Raw genomic sequence first — 15,912 nt, 5'->3', positions numbered from 1 at the left:
TGCAGGATGTACACTCAAGCTTGTCTAATGCAGCAACATAGAAAAGGGAGCGAGACTGGGAGTGAAGCACTTAGCCAAGCGCTTCTCCTGGTTCTCACTAATCAGTGAATAATCCTCTTGGAAATCATGTTTTTAACAATCCTCCTCCCCCGTCTCATGGTGTGTGTGTGTGTGTGTGTGTGTGTGTGTGTGTGTGTGTATGTATATATATATATATATATATACCAACAAAACACAACAATCACTGAACTCTGGGAGAACAGCGAAAAAATCCAATGGAGTACTCATTTACGAGTCTCCACTGATTGCCCCCTACAAAATTTGAATATGCAAAGAAGGGTCCGTGAAGCCTCAGTTACGAGTCTCAAAACACGGAAATAGCCAGATATCCCTCTCTCCAGAGAAGGAAGCCGGTTGCCAAGGGTGCCTCCTAGTGGGGAGAGCACCAAACCACCCTTTTCATTGCCCCCGGTAGCCAGAATCCTACTCCACACTGACGAGGGGCAAATACCCCAAAACTGAAGTCTGTGGATAGATGCCTAGCCTTGGTAACCCTTGTCTTATGCCGTTATACTCGCCACAGAGTTAGACTTTGACTTACAGGGGCCACCCTGGTGTTTCCCTATTTAGGTCCCAAAGCTCGCAACAGAGTGAGGACCTGAGGGACTACGTATCAAGGTGGTTTGGTGCTCTCCCCACTAGGAGGCACCCCTTGGTGATGGGCTTCCTTCTCTGGAGAGAGGGATATCTGGCTATTCCCGTCTTTTGAGACTCCTAACTGAGGCTACACGTCCCCTTCTTTGTGTGTGTGTGTGTGTGTGTGTGTGTGTGTGTGTGTATGTGTATGTGTATGTATGTATATATATATATATATGGATATTATATCCATCTATAAAATATATATAATATATAATTTTATTTTTTATTTTATTTTTTACATCTAGGTTTCCCAGACCCTGAAGTCTTGTGGTTTTTCTCTGGATCCCCAATCCAAGAGTGTAAGCGTTTCCAGATTGATTACGAGGATTCGGGCAGCTGCACCCTTATTATATCTGATGTTTTGCCCGGTGATGCCGGAGTGTACACATGTCAGGCCACAAATTCTCATGGACAAGCAGAAACCTCAGCCAAATTGACTGTCCACTGTCTACGAGCAGAGCGTTCAACAAGGGACGGGACTGGGAAAACTGCCTGATATGCAAACTGGAACTGTCTAGCTCCTGTCTCGAGCAGGCCATGCACTTTGGGAAATAGGTCTTGCCACTAGGAGTATGACACTAATATGTAATCGGGAAAAAAAATAGCTAGTAGATAGTCTTGTATATAATGTATTCATTTGTATACAGCAGATATCTCAGGGCATTACTATAACTACAGCACGCTGCATGTTAGGAGCACTCTTTCCCGCAACACCATATGCTGTTGGATATATGTTGTGTTACATATGTAGATGTCTTCTGTTATACTAAATGGCACTGATAACCTAAAATGTCTTCTTCTTGCAGACTTTTCTACTTGCACAGGACCCCATGGGGGATTGGATTAGGATTGTACTGACTAGGTTCTTCTCTAAAGCTGGCCATACATATTATTAGATTGATGTTGGCCAAAGCTGCTGATCATCTCATGGGTATAGGGCTTCTAATGATAAATGAGGATAGAAATATTCTGCATGTTGGTTTCTGATCCTTTTGTTCTTGAGGAGATAAGCCACCACCAGAGAAGCTTGACAGCAGCTTACTCCTGAGAGCTCTGTCAGCCAATGCTGTTATAGTCATTGGATCTGCACTTGGAATGGAACAATCTGCTGTAGTATGGGTTCAGAAGATAATCATGTTGACCCTCTGGAGTTTCAGCTTTAGAAAAAACTGCTGTTTTTCATGCAAAAAGGTAGAAAATTTTAGCTGTTTTTCCTGCTGAAATTTCCATACCATTTGTAATCAGTTATTTTTGGGGGAGAAAAACCTTTCCAAAAAGTGCAAGTTGGGGTGATAAACAGTTGGGGTAAAAAAGGACCTTGCACTTAATTTTGCCGCCATAAAATTTTAATTACCATATCAATCAATAATCAAAAAGACAGACATTTTATGATCCATTTTTAGGTTGGGTTCACACTACGTATATTTCAGTCAGTATTGTGGTCCTCATATTGCAACCAAAACCAGGAGTGGATTAAAAACACAGAAAATCTCTGTTCACACAATGTTGACATTGAGTGGATGGACACCATATAATGGCAAATATAAAACAACGGCTGTTATATTGAAATAATGGCAGTTATTTACTGTTATATGGCGGCCAGCCACTCAATTTCAACATTGTGTGAACAGATCCTTTCTGTTTTTAATCCACTCTGTTTTGGTTGCAATATGAGGACCACAATACTGACTGAAATATACGTAGTGTGAACCCAGCCTTAGGGTGTGTTCACACCTACAGGATCTGCAGCAGATCTGCAGCAGATTTGATGCTGTGTTCAGTTATTTAAATGAAATCTGCTGCAGAAAATCAGCTGCAGATCCTGTAGGTGTGAACACACCATTAAGCTGTGAATAGTAATCTTGGCTGTGATGGAGAAGTTTTGTGACTTGACTACTACCATGCTGCTTAGCCTCAAGGTTTCTAGACTGATCTATATAGATCAGGGGTCTAGACTAGTCACTATAGATCAATGGAAGGGAACCTTGGCTCTCCAGCTGTTGCAAAACTACATCTCCCATCATGCTTTGGCTGCTCATGCACGATGGGAGTTATAGTTTTGCTATAGATGTGTATAAAACAAGCTACCAGCCTCCTATAGAGGGCAGCAGCTTCGTACTAAGTTAGTGGCAACCTGAGGGTAGATAGGCCAGGTAGATGGAGGCTTGGTATCTACACATCTACTTCATATTTGGCAGATTTGTTGCAGAAATTTCTGCCACTGTCCCATTGCCCCAGAGGAAGGGTGCGAGGGTCCATGTGCTTTTCACCTTGATGGAACTGATTTTCAGTTTAAGCAATTTCTGCAACAAATGTGAATTTCCCCTCTGAATTTTCACAACTCCTGTGTTTCTTTGCAGCTCATTTGCAATACCAAAATGTGCCAAATATTCCTCTATTACAATCATTTTTTATGTTTTATAACAGATTCGAATGGGATATTCATTGTGTTACCTGTTCAGCTATTTCTACTATATGTCAGTGATTTTTAAAGTTTATTAAATGTAATAAAAGTTAAGGGTTTTTTTTTTTTGGCCAAACGAATGTTCTTTTATTTTTTTTATTAAGACTTTAACCTCTGAATCGACTCTGCCAACTTCTTAGGACCATTGCAAACAGGTGCAAAAAATGCAATACAGCACCTCTAGTGGTTAGAGTGTGCAAGTGCCATAAGACCACTTGGCAGAGATGCTTAGAATGGGTTTATCCTGTTTCCATTAGGTTATGGGCACCTTGTTGTTGGCGCAAGGTGCTCAATATTTTGCCTATTATCAGAAGAACATGCTGAAAATTTTTTTTTTCATCGGAGCTGTTCTAGGATGGTGACAACTGTGACAAAACCACAGCAAAAACTCCAATACTTCATAAGGAAAATTCACTGAGGCTTCTGCTTCATCCCAACCTCACCCATAGGTGGCATACACAGTGTGATGTCTCAGTAGCTATAATGGGTGAAACTGGATGCCATGATTTACAGAAACACTGTGATAGAGCTCTTATCACTACCAGGTTGTACCACTTTTATCTGTAACTATGTGACTTCTCCTTTTTAGGATAATAAAATGTATATAATTGTGACAATATCATATGTAATATTGTAATCAATGATCTATCTCAATTCTCTACCTATAGCTAAAACATACCCCCAAAGAATATCACATATACAAATATTTTAAAAAAATATTAAATATATAAAAAGAAATTCCTATATTGATTCACAAAATAAAATAAAAAAATTAAATAAAAAAGGTATTAAATGCGAGGAGGAAAAGAGTCACACAAACAGAGGAAAAAAAGCTGTCATTCATGTACATATATACATATATAGAGAGAGAGAGAGAGAAGTTCACAAAATCATACAGCTGGTCACTACACATATAATAAATATGTTATCATATCAAAGTGCAAGTACAAAATATGGTAGCAGTACACAAATAATGGTAGCAGCCATGAATATAACTCCAATGGACTCTAATAAGGATGTCAAAATGTCCGTGTATTGGATAATACCCATATGGCCAAAGCAGCGCTATGGTCCCTATTACAGAGGACAATTATCGTGTGAATTATCGTTATATCGTTCGAATTTAAAAGTTAAAAACATTCATTAACTGCATCTTGTCCATATAATTCTTTCAGAGAAAATACCCATCGAAGTAGATGTGGGCAAAAAAAAACAAAAGAACAAAGGCTCCCAAGAGACAGGGTAGAGGCAAGGCACAAAACGTTAACAACACTATGGGGGATATTTACTAACAAATCTAAAAACACGATTTTGTCAAAGATGTTCTGGCATTATTTCCAATCTAATGTGTTTAGTCAAATTTATGTAAATTGTCTAATAGCATAGTAAATGTTTCTTAACAATAATGGTCTTTTAATTAGTCTAATAAATTCACCTGGTCCGGAGCAGACGTAGCGATGCGCCAATATATGCGACTTTTTAAAAAATTGCGCAGTTAATAAATTTAGCTAAAAAAGAATTCTGGCGCACTATCGATCTAATTAACAACAAAAAATCTAATTCAAAAATTTGCATCTAATTTGGATAGTCTTGTCTAAAAAAGCTTCATAAATTCATATTAGATTTATTTTGAGCGCAAACTAGATATATTAGACTAAAAACAGGCGCAATTAGTTTGATAAATGTCCCCCTATAACTTACTTTACCAGTGGAATGTGGCTCACAGAAAGCACCCCGATGTGCATTTTGGAACACCCGAAAAAAGGGCACACACCACACACACACTTTTTGCGCTTTGCTACCTTACAACCTGGACTTACAATAGTTTTTTTTAGGGTTGGCTCCATTTCATGTAAAGAACATGACGACAATTTTGAACGTTTTGTTTTCTTTTTATTATAAACCAAACAACAAATAGGATAAAATAACAGAAAATGTCAGAGTGTATAAGTATTCACCCCCCTAAAGTCAGGACTTTGTAAAGCCACCTTCTGCAGCCAGTAAAGCTGCAAGTCACCAGTACAACCAGGCGGTAGGGAAAGCTAATCATATGCTGGGCTGTATAGCTAGAGGTATAACCAATAGGGAGATTGTGATCCCGCTGTATAGAGCTCTAGTGACATCACATCTGGAATACTGTGTCCAGTTCTGGAGACCTCACCTACATAAAGATATGGATAAAATAGAACGGGTCCAAAGACGGGCTACAAAATGGATGTGGGTGTGAGGTATAAAACATATCAGATGTAAGGATTTAAATCTGTATAGTCTGGAGGAAAGAAGAGAAAGGGGGGACATGATTGATACATTAAAATATGTTAAAGGACTAAAGTTTCAGGAGTGAAGTGTTTTTTTAAACAAAAGAATTAACTCAAGAACAAGGGGACACAATGAGAGGTTAGTTGAGGGAAAGAATCTGCGTGGATAACTTCCAGCGGATTCCGTCGCTTTCCCTCCTGCGCTCCTGCTTGAAGTTCTTCCAGACCCATGGGCTTCATTCTATGCACAGACTGATTCCACTGCCCCCGCAAGAATTGACATGTCAATTCTTTGGGCTGATGATGGAATCTGCCTGTGCATAGAATGAAGCCCATGGGTCTGGCAGAACTTCAAGCAGGAGCGCAGGGGAGAAAGCTACAGAATCCACTGGAATTATTTGCGCATATTCAGTAGTGTGCACAGGGTGGGTTCAGACTACAGAATTCTCGCGGATAAATTCTGCAGAATTCCGTTGCCTGTAGGCGCTCACAGTCGTACGCCTTTCCGCCGGCTCCATAGACACCATTCCATAGACGCTGAAAGAATTCCGCGCGTACAGGCGACGGAATTCCGCGGAATTTATCCGTGAGAATTCCGTAGTCTGAACCCACCCTTAGTCAGTATAAAATAACTCTCTATGAGCTTGCCACTAGGATTTTTCTTCCTCAAGGCAAAACTGCTCCAGCTCCTTCACATTAGATAGTGTCCCCAGGTAAACAGCAATCTTCATGTCAAACTGCAGATTCCCAATTGGATTAAAGGGGTTATCCAGCGCTACAAAAACATGGCCACTTTTCCCCCTACTGTTGTCTCCAGTTCAGGTGCGGTTTGCAATTAAGCTCCATTTACTTCAATGAAACGGAGTTTCAAAACCCCATCCAAACTGGAGACAACAGTAGGGGGAAAGAAGCCATGTTTTTGCAGCGCTGGATAACCCCTTTAAGGTCTGGACTTTGTATTTCAATACATTTACTACTCTGGTGTTGCTTTAGCAGTATGCTTTGGGTCATTGTCCGGTTGGAAGGTGAACCTCCATCCCAGTCTTAACTTATTGACAGACCGAAAAAGATTTTGTGCAAGAATATCCCTGTATTAAAGGGGTTATCCAGCGGTGCAAAAACATGGCCACTTTTCCCCTACTGTTGTCTCCAGATTGGGTGGGGTTTTGAAACTCAGTTTCATTGAAGTAAATGGAGCTTAATTGCAAACTGCACCTGAACTGGAGACAACAGTAGGGGGAAAAGTGGCCATGTTTTTGTAGCTTTAAGCACCATCCATCTTTCCCTCGACTTGACACCATCCCACTACGAGCACCACCACCCCAGAAGTGCTGTCTCCTCCACAATATGAGAGTTTTGATGGGCAGGTTTCCTGTGGTACCATCTTCCTACCATTTGATGATAATGGATTTGATGGTACTTTGGGGAATCATCAGAAATTTAGATTTTTTTTTAAATACATAAATATATATATTTCCCAATTAAGTCCCTGACTTTTTGGAGATCCAATTGGTGTTTATGATGTTTTTGGTGCCTCTTGCTTTTAATGGTGTTGCAGCCTGATACTGACAGATCATGTGACACTTAGATTGCACACAGGTGGAGTTCATTTTACTAAGCATGTGACTTCTAAAAGAAATTGATTGCACCAGAACTTTTCAATATACTTTTCTCTTTTCACTTCAACATAATTCAGATTTAAAAAAAAACAAAAACATTTAAACACGTGACAAATTTGTAAAAAAAAACAAGGTGTTGAATATTTTTGAAAGCCGCTATATTACTAATGGCGCATTTACACAGAGATTTATCTGACAGATCTTTGAAGCCAAAGCCAGGAACAGACTGTGACAGGGAACAAGTCATAAAGGAATTGACTGAGATTTCTTCTTTTTTTAAATCCATTCCTGGCTTTGGCTTTAAAAAATCTGTCAGATAAATATCTCTGTGTAAACGCACTATAAGCTGTTCGTGTTCCTTTTATCATTACTTGAGGTGACTGACTGTCCTATGTGATGGCTTCCCATATCATCTCACCAGCAGGGGGCAGTGTATCACAGCAAAGGATTGAAACCTGATTTTCTTCAAATCCAAACAGAACCTGGATTTGTTGTTGAAGACTATACGTATCCAGTTTATAGCAATCCAGATTCCTTGTTTATGACACCACTGCAAATGAAGGCAATGCTGCTTGGTTGTCAATGGCAGGGCATGTAATGGGCACCATAACACCAAATTAGCTTCTTAGTGCCTGGAAATGGTCTGGGCAAACACAGGGTGTGTAATAAAGGGGCTGTCTGTGTCTGAATGGTGGACAGGGAACTGTGGGAGCTGCTCATGGTTGTTGGCGAATCAAATGACCCACTTCTACTAGTGATCTGTCTGGAGCCTGTTCATGATGTGTGCATGGCCATACCTAACCACTGTTCCTACCATCCCAACAACCCATCCTGCTTCTCTCAGCCCAGTGATGTTCCCGTTCTCAAAGTCTGTCCACTGTGCAAAATATATTTGATTGAGTCGTAGAGATATCTAGCTTTCAACAATCTCTCCCTAAAAGGTACACTACCTCAAAGTAGCCTCTGAGAGGTTTTTTTTTAAATAGGGCAGCAGGGGAACACCTTTCTGCCCTCTTGTGTAAGACCCAGCAACTACACCTGCAATAATTTACATAACTGTTTGACGGGCTTTACAGCAATGCATTGTTTCTATTTGGGTGCATTATATTTTTTTTTTTTTTTTTTTATCGGTGAGTGGATTTGACAACTTTAACCTTGTCTATAATTTTGTTGCATAACAGCCTTTCACTGCAGGGAAGTACGTATTGTATCTATAGCAATTTTGGGTATTACTTAATGTACTTCTACTTACGGTTGACTGCTTCTGCTTAATAGGACTTGATTTCCTGTCTGTATCGAGTTGCTTCCTGTAACCACAAACAATGATTTGCTCTGGTGCAGGTGCCGATTCTCAGCAGGTTGTCAGTACTTGTTGATCTACCAAATGGGTCGTACACAGCTAGGGGCTTGGTTAGGAAAGTGCCAGAATACTAGGAGACCTCAGGCTTTCCTAGGAGTTGTGGCTTTCAGAGTTACAGATCCTGAATATTGAAGGTGCAGGGATCTTATAACCTGTTGCGGTATTTGGTTTCAGCACATGCACCTTGCCTTTCTATCATCGTATACACATTTCTCTGTGTTTCCACCTTGCTCCCTGCAATGAATAACTTCTCCTGTATACTATTATTCCTCTACATACCTCTTAGAGGGCATTTATTAGACTCTGAGAACACTTCCAGTATGAATCTCTCCTCCTCCTCTTCGCTCCCCACATCTACCATCTGATTTTGAAACTTTACTTCCTTCTGCCTTGTGGTCGGCTACATTGTACCTCTTACCGCTACATGTCCAATAAGACGGCAGCAAAAGCAAATTCTAGGAAGTGGACCAGAAGTGAATTTTGAAACTAGCGAGCCATCGGGGTGAAAGGAGAAGAGACACGTTGGGATGTCATCTCTGTTGCCCTGCAAATCACTTATATTGCATGTAGAAATTTATTGCCACTCCTTCCTTCCTTCAGCTTGTACCACTTGGTCGTTGTGGTAAGCATGTGATGTATAGAACGAGACCGCGTAATCGGAAGCTGGGTGTGTCCCTATCAAACATTACTTTGTAAGAAGTCTTCTACTCGTGATACATTTTCCTCCTTCACCTATAAGTTGTCCCCCCACCTTGAGCATCAAGCCTGGATCTAGGAGCTTGGAAACGAGGAGCAGCTTGGATTATGGGGAACGCAGCCGGGTCCCTGGACATGTTCCAGGCCCGGGATTCCAAAATGAGACAAGACCAGTCAACAAATGGGACCCCACCACAGAAACAAAGAGAAGGATCATCTTCCAAACTTCCAAGACCAAATTCGGGGGAATTGGAGGAAAGATTTAACGTGGTGCTGGTGAGTAGATCTAAATGTATCTATAGATCTAAAGACTGCTGGAAGGTTTGTAACCTACGGAGGGTCTTGTGCTTTTTATGTAAAGAAAATATGTAAAGGATAAGTCCTGACTGTATAACCACATGGCACAATATATGCATTTCCTATGTAGGCTCTGTAACTCAGTATACTGATATTGCACAATGTCGTTGTTTCCCAACTTTTTCCCCCCGTTTTATAATCCTGCAATAACTAGATTACCGTGATATAAATTAAACCATCATGTCTAGAAATGTATAATCTAATACAGTGTGTTCAAGCTGATAATCTAGGACAGTGGCCCCCAACCTACTGTTGCAAAACTAACCTATTAGCAAGTTGGTGGCTCCCAGGGTGGCAGTTGGTAGTTTTGCCACAGGTTGGAGATTATATATATATATATATATATATATATATATATATATATATATATATATATTGCCCCTATACCCTAAACAGTTCACATTGCCGACTGTCCATAACTCCACCAGATGCATGTGTTTAGCATGGAGAAAGGGAAAGAAGCCACATTTCTACTCCTGTCTCTTGGGAACAAAGGATTGGGCATGTTGAAATCCAATAAACCTAATCCTTCTTTCCGACGATCTGCTGACTTTCTGTATATGAAGCCAGATATCGGCTGAGTTAGTATTTGCAGGGGGTCCTAGCAGCATGATCAGAGTTCCTCTGGGGAGTTGGGGGTTCTCCAAATGGGAATATAACTTTTTAAATGGTTGCCCAGAGACTCTGAACAACGGATATGTTTATCGTTAGGACCACATTGTAGATGCATTGTAAAAAATCTAAAACAATTATTGCAGTCCTCTTTTAATATGACCTTAATACCTTAGTCACGCCAAACAACAATGTCCACTGAGACAGTCCTGGTTTCCTAATACTGTTCTGAGTATAACATCTTTGTGATCCTCCTTACCCAACGTGTCTTCTGCAAAAATTTGTCTGATTGGCTCTATTCTACTAGCTTGTACTATTTTCCATAACATTGGGGGTGAATAGCTACAAATTGGCACCATTGTGTTGGCTCTGTGTTTCTCTAATCCGGCACCACTGTGTAAATCCTGTGTTTTCTCGTTCTAGCAGTCTACATTTGTTGGGATAGGCAGGGATGAATCTGAAGGAGTTCTCATTCAGATTTATCCCTGCCCATGCGGCTCCCCCTCCTAAAACTGACAGCAGTGGGCAATGGGCAATACTGCCAGGGTTAAGAGGCCCACCGACGCCACACTTGGAGAAAAGCTGGTGACAGAGGATGCAAAAAAATACTGTAGGACCCCCCCCCCTTTTTTTTTTTTTTTTTTTTTTAGTATTTCCTTTTTCTACAATGCCAGATTTACAATTGTGCCATGACCTGCATTACCTTTAATCTTATAATTTTATTGAAGATATTTTGGTGGACTGTTCTAGAATCACAACAGATTGAGGAATAGATGTTGCAACCCAGACATTGGATATGACTGTTGTTTACACCACAAATCCAGCAACATGGGACCAGTGTGTGACGTCGGGCCCGTCTGCACATGGGGAACCCAGCTGGTCTGATCATGATCAACACCAGGTGCAATGCCAACATGAAATATCCCTATATACCCGCACAACTGGAGATCCCATAGGCTGCAATACGTGGGGACACATGGTTTGGATACAGCAGTGTCACAGTATATTGATAAACACTACAACTGCCAACTTGACTATAACTCAATTCTGTTATACTCTACATTTAGAACTTTATAATCCCCAACATGACTACATGGTAAGACCAAAATACAATTCTAAGGAAATGCTGTCGGCTCCAATTGCCTGTTCCTTTTGGCTAAGATCCTCCATCAAGACGTTTATGCGAAAAGCGTAATTCTTTTTGTTTCTATCACCATTGTGATACCTGTATGTCAGTACTGTGATAAAGAAAGAAGGTCTTGGCCCACTTCTGCTCTATAGTACAATTCTGTTATACTCTTTACTTAGAGCAGTACAACCCCCAACATGACCAACCTCTAAACATGACCATGATATAGTTCTATTATACCTATCATATTTAGAAGCTGAGTCATGTTAGATGTTGTAGTGCGTTATGTAAAGAACGTAAAAGGAGTGTAAAATAATCAAACCAGTGGTCTGGTCCCATTGGAAAGTGCTATGTATACAATATAATTGAACTGTATTGTGACCATTTTGGGGGCTGAAGTGTTTTATATATTTAAAATATCACTGTTTTCTTTTGGCCATGTTGGGGTTTGTAGTGTTCTATGTATAGTGTATAATAGAATTGTATTATGGTCATGTTGGAGGTTGAACATTTCTACGTATAGTGTATATTAGAACTCTACAACCCCAACATGACTAGATCACTATACATGGTCATAGAATAGAAGAGGATAGAACTGTATTATGGTCAGGTCCAGTGGTCAGTCATGTTGGAGGTTGTGGTCTTCTATAAATAGAATATTATTTTCTTGAAATAATGAGACCAGTTCAACCCCCAACATGACCCTTTATATATTGCTCTATGCATAGAAAATGACACCTTCCTATACAACCATGGAGACCATGCTTACATCCAAGATGGCTACAGATTTCACCCCCTGGGATAATCACAGCAATATCACTATAACATGACTGGAGATATTTCTGAGGTGGTTTTCCCCTTTAAATTTGAGCAGGAAGGTTTCCTATGGAGGTTAAGCCTATGAACTGACACTAGATCTGGAGGTTAGTATGAGGTCATACAGAAATGCTTCATGTATAATTCACGCTGTCATTCATCTGCTGTTTTGTATTATGCGGGGAGCGGGGTGTGTGTAACGTGCAGAGGGCAGGGTGCCGAGCCACTCGCTCTAGTAACTATAATCTAATGGGTTGCATCTTATGCTTATTCTTGTAGCGCTTTTGTGCAAGACATAAATCATAAAAAATTAAAGGTGTAATAGTAAGGCCACATATTTTGTGTGTAGCCTGCTTTGTCTAGACCTGGGACTGGCATAAAATGAAATGACTGCTGAGTACATAGTAACTGGGCATAAAGGAAGCAGAATAACATGGGCTTCATTGTTAAATCTATCTAATCCAGGGATGTCAAACTCAAATACACAGTGGGCCAAAATTTAAAAATTGGATAAAATCTGGGCCAACCTTGATACTTATTGAAGCGCAAATGCATTGTCAGAGCAGCGTGCGTTGTTCCTGGCACTAACAGTGGTGTGTGTCTCCCAGCCCCCTGCAGTATGATAAATGAGATGATAAATTGCTGTGACATGATTAAACCCCAACCCATATAATAGCCAATCTCCCAAAAATTGCCCCACATATTAGCCAGCCCTTCCAATAGTGCCCAAATAGTAGCCAGCCCCCCAAGTGTCCCATATAGTAGCCAGCCCTGCCCATAGTCTCTTATATAGTAGCCAGCCCTGCCCATAGTCTCATATATAGTAGTCATGGTGGGACAGATGTAATTAAAACTCTGAATTGCCTGGTGGGCCAAAAACAATGGCACTAGGGGCCAGATTTGGCCCGCGGGCCAGAGTTTGACATGACTGATCTAATCTGTGAATATGGGTGGTGATGATGAAGGTAATTTTCTTACCATTTCTGTAATATTAGGAGTTTATTCCCTAAGCTAATAAGTCATTTTGGTGCATTGGGGCAGGACTATTGCCCCCAGTGCACCAATCTACCCCACCCCTCCTAACAACTAGCAGAGCGGGGTAGAGTGGTGCACTGGGGCGGTAGTGCTGCCCCAGTGCACCAAATTGACTTATTAGCATAGGGAAAAAACTATCACAGACACTACGCGGGGTATATGCTGTATGCTGGGGAGCTTGTGTGTTGTGGCAGCTCTGTGGCTGTAGGGTCACTTGGGAACCTGTCACGCTGGCCAAAAGTGGTGTTGGATTTCACCCCCGGACAAACAGGCACCATGCTCAAGGTTTTAATAGCCCAAGTGTGAACTGGTGTCCAATGACTTACCCAGAAGAACTTCTGTTTACTTAGAATTTTTAGTGCAATACAGGATAATAGGAAGACCTTGGCATGCAGGTGCAGGCAAAAGGTAGTTATAGTAGACTTTGTGAAATGAGAGTAGGACAGAGTAGAGGAGGGCCCTGTCCAATGTAGTAGTGTAGTTGAAGACAGAGGAAGCAGAAGATACTCGTACTCGCGTATAGATACTGTTGATCTGACCGCCTATTGCCCTATAGTGTTGGGGTACCCATCCTGCTAGGGTAGTACGAGGTCCCAGGTGCCTGCGCAGGGTCGAGCAGACTTTCCAAGACTTCCCAAAACATTTGTGCTTTACAGTAGGATATGTAGGCTTGCATGCTGATTTGTTCTACTGGGGTTAGTACCTTACTCCAGGTATACTGCCCTGTGTGTTGCTGAAGGTATGGATAAGGTTCTCCTCAGAGGACGTCACTCCCTTTTACGGGTCTAGCACTGCATGCTAGTGGTAGTTACTGACATAAGAAGTCTCTAGCTCTCTGACACGGGTCCTGGCCTGAGCCAGGCCCTTACTTCACTTCTGTAGAAACTGCTCTCTGTGTCTGTCTCTCTCCACCTTTACTGACTAAAGACCGTCCCACCAAGAACTAGCTCTTTTTATAGGGCTACCTTAGCTAGTGTGTGATTGGTGGGGCTGTGTGTGGAAGAGAAAAGGGAGGTGATAGGGTGAAAGAACAGGGAAAGAGGCCTGCACCTCTAATAGGTGCAAAACATAACGCATGACAACAGTTAACTCATGAGACCTTTACTTGTGCTTAGCACAATACATCCAATAAAAACCACAGTGACATCTAGTGGGGAAAACATGTAATACACTTTCCTTCATCCCCTTTTGTGGGAACCTGAGTGAGTTACTTTGCCAAGGTGCATAAGACTTAGTGGCATACCTGTGCTGGGACACTGCAGATGAAGGTAAGAAAATTACTTTCATTCTCAGTGCCCTATGCGCTATAGGGAGATATCACTAGGATACTGCTGATAGTACATGCTAATCTGCTGATAGTTTCCATTCAAGAAGCAAGAATTCTAGGGGAGAAACCACCATAATATAACATTTAATAGAGCAAACTGTGGCTCTCCAGTTGTCACAAAGATACAACTTCTAGCATGCCCTGACGATCAGAGGCCATAATGGTTGCTACTGGTTAGGGCCTTGAGTGATCTAGATAGTTGATCACCACCCCAATCATGCAGCAGTCTGCCTTTTACCAACCGAACATGTTCACTTTTTAGAAATCTTTCTACAAATCTCCTAGATCAGGGGTGTCAAACTTGCAGCACTCCAGGTGTTGCAGAACTACAATTCCCAACGTGCCTGGACAGGAAAAGCTTAAGCTGTTCAGACATGATGAGAATTGAAGTTCTGCAACAGTACTGTCACAGCAACCCTAAGTGGCAACTGACCCACCTGGATTGTCGGTACCGCCACCCACAGAAGGGGGGAAAATAACCTAAGGTGTGTGGTGGTGTGTATGGGTGCAGGTGTGAACAGAGATAGGCAGAGTCCTGTGCGTTTTAATAAAAATATAATAAATTTACTCTAAGGCTTTGCAGTTTCACAGCACACGTTTCTTAGAGAAAAATCTTGCTACAGACTTTAGTGCTGAACTTAGTGCCTGAGGTAGGTGCTTGAGAGGAGTTGAAAAAGTAGTTGTAATATTGTTTGTAGAAAGAGAGTAGAGGAGTTTGCCAGAGGAGCCTCAACCCAATGTAGCCGGAACCTGGGAAGAAATCTTAAGCATTAAGGTGTTAATCTTAGTAACTTTTAGACTGAGTCTGACTGCCTTCTGCCCCCTGGTATTGTAGAACCCGTCCCAGTGGGGTAGCACAAGCCCCAGCTGTGGTTATCTGGGTGTCCGAGGTGTCCCAGTTACCTGCACTGCGCTTTAGGATACATAGACCTTTACTTTTATGGTTGCTATGTCCTACTGAGACCAGCTCCTATCTCTGTCCTGCACTTTTTATATGTGTTCCTGGCGTGGGCTAGAGTGTTCCTTGGTCACTACTCTCCCTTATTGGTGCCTAGCACTGCATAGTGAAAGTGGCTGCTACTTTAAAAGAACTATAGGTCTTTTGCTGCATCTGCTCACTCTGGTAGCTAGACTCAACTAAATAGTGTCCCTGACAGGTCCTGGCATGGTCAATTGTCATTTCTTACATTTTTTTGCCTGAAAGGGGTTTTCTGAAATTTTCTTAATTAATACGCCATCAACTAAAGGGATATTCTTAGAAAGATAAGCAATCAATATCTGAATGATAGTTGTCTGACACCTGGCACCCTGCCAATTAGCTCTTTTGCCAGAGACATGGTGCCTGCAAAAAGAGCTGGAAGCAGACAACGCCATACTTTGTTTAGTGGCCATGCCAGGTAACTGCAGCTCAGGTCCTATTCCCTTCAAAGGTAGCTGAGCTGCAGTCACCCAGTGCAACAATTACAGTGTATGGAGCTGAGGCCAGGGCCGGGACAAGGAGTTTTGGTGCCCTAGGCAGAGAAGGCAAATGGCGCCCCCC

The 15,912-nt window shown here is 41.6% G+C and overlaps 2 protein-coding genes across 5 annotated transcripts in view; both read left to right on the top strand.

Moving 5' to 3' along the window:
* Window positions 1–3,780, top strand: part of LOC138773087 (myosin light chain kinase, smooth muscle-like) — a 52,569-nt gene extending 48,789 nt beyond the window's left edge. For all 3 annotated transcript variants that reach the window (XM_069954036.1, XM_069954037.1, XM_069954038.1), the window contains one exon: window positions 945–3,780. In XM_069954036.1, coding sequence (XP_069810137.1) covers window positions 945–1,195 — 251 coding nt within the window. In that variant the 3' untranslated portion in view covers window positions 1,196–3,780. The remainder of the gene's footprint in view (window positions 1–944) is intronic.
* Window positions 3,781–8,920: 5,140 nt separating this feature from the next.
* FMNL1 (formin like 1) overlaps window positions 8,921–15,912 on the top strand; it is a 45,216-nt gene continuing 38,224 nt past the window's right edge. For both annotated transcript variants that reach the window (XM_069953121.1, XM_069953119.1), the window contains exon 1: window positions 8,921–9,372. In XM_069953121.1, the coding sequence (XP_069809222.1) occupies window positions 9,205–9,372 (168 nt within the window). In that variant the 5' untranslated portion in view covers window positions 8,921–9,204. The remainder of the gene's footprint in view (window positions 9,373–15,912) is intronic.

This window comes from Dendropsophus ebraccatus, chromosome 14, assembly GCF_027789765.1.
Source record: "Dendropsophus ebraccatus isolate aDenEbr1 chromosome 14, aDenEbr1.pat, whole genome shotgun sequence".
Lineage (NCBI taxonomy): Eukaryota > Metazoa > Chordata > Amphibia > Anura > Hylidae > Dendropsophus > Dendropsophus ebraccatus.
This window is presented reverse-complemented; position numbering and strand designations above follow the sequence as displayed.